This window comes from Geospiza fortis, unplaced genomic scaffold (assembly GCF_000277835.1).
Source record: "Geospiza fortis unplaced genomic scaffold, GeoFor_1.0 scaffold485, whole genome shotgun sequence".
NCBI classification, from domain to species: Eukaryota; Metazoa; Chordata; class Aves; order Passeriformes; family Thraupidae; genus Geospiza; species Geospiza fortis.
The window spans coordinates 1,079,015-1,079,579 of record NW_005054457.1 but is presented as its reverse complement, the minus strand read 5'-3'; the positions used below and the strand labels follow the sequence as shown (position 1 = coordinate 1,079,579).

Sequence of the window (565 nt, the reverse complement as noted above, 5' to 3'; positions counted from 1 at the left end):
CCAGCGGGCACCGCTGCCGCCTGCCCCGGGGCTGCCGCCGCCTCCGCGTTCGTTATTTACCCAAAAACCGCAAATTGCTCTGCTCGGAGCGGCCGTGCCGCGGGCTCACCTGGTCTGGCGCAGCGGGATGGGCAGCGAGATGCACAGGAAGGGGTCGAAGGTGTTGCTCTGCTTCAGGCAGTGAGGGCACGTCAGGGAGGACCTGGCAGATGGATGGGCAGCGTCTGCACATGCCCATCTGCTGGGCCCCCGAGAGCCCACGCTGGGGCTGATCCCAGGTACCACACCCCAAATCCACCATCCCAGGTACCACATCCTAAATCCACCATCCCAGGCAGCACATCCCAAATATGTCATATCAGGTACCACACCCCAAATCCACCGTTACAAGTACCACAGCCCAAATCCATCATCCCAGGTGCCAACAGCCACCTGCTGCTGATTCTTCTTAATTCTGTTTTTTTTTGGGGGGGATGGGGTTTGGTTGGGTTTTTTTGGTTTTGGTTTGGTTTTTTTAGGGGGGGGGTTAATTCCCCCCCCCCCCCCGCTACCTCACTCTGCCTTT

The 565-nt window shown here is 59.1% G+C and overlaps 1 protein-coding gene across 1 annotated transcript in view; it reads right to left on the bottom strand.

Annotated features, from left to right (window-relative positions):
• The window catches only part of USP43 (ubiquitin specific peptidase 43), a 7,270-nt gene that overhangs the window by 4,050 nt on the left and 2,655 nt on the right, over positions 1 to 565 (bottom strand). The window contains exon 3 of the mRNA XM_031062704.1: positions 110 to 202. Coding sequence (XP_030918564.1) covers positions 110 to 202 — 93 coding nt within the window. The remainder of the gene's footprint in view (positions 1 to 109; positions 203 to 565) is intronic.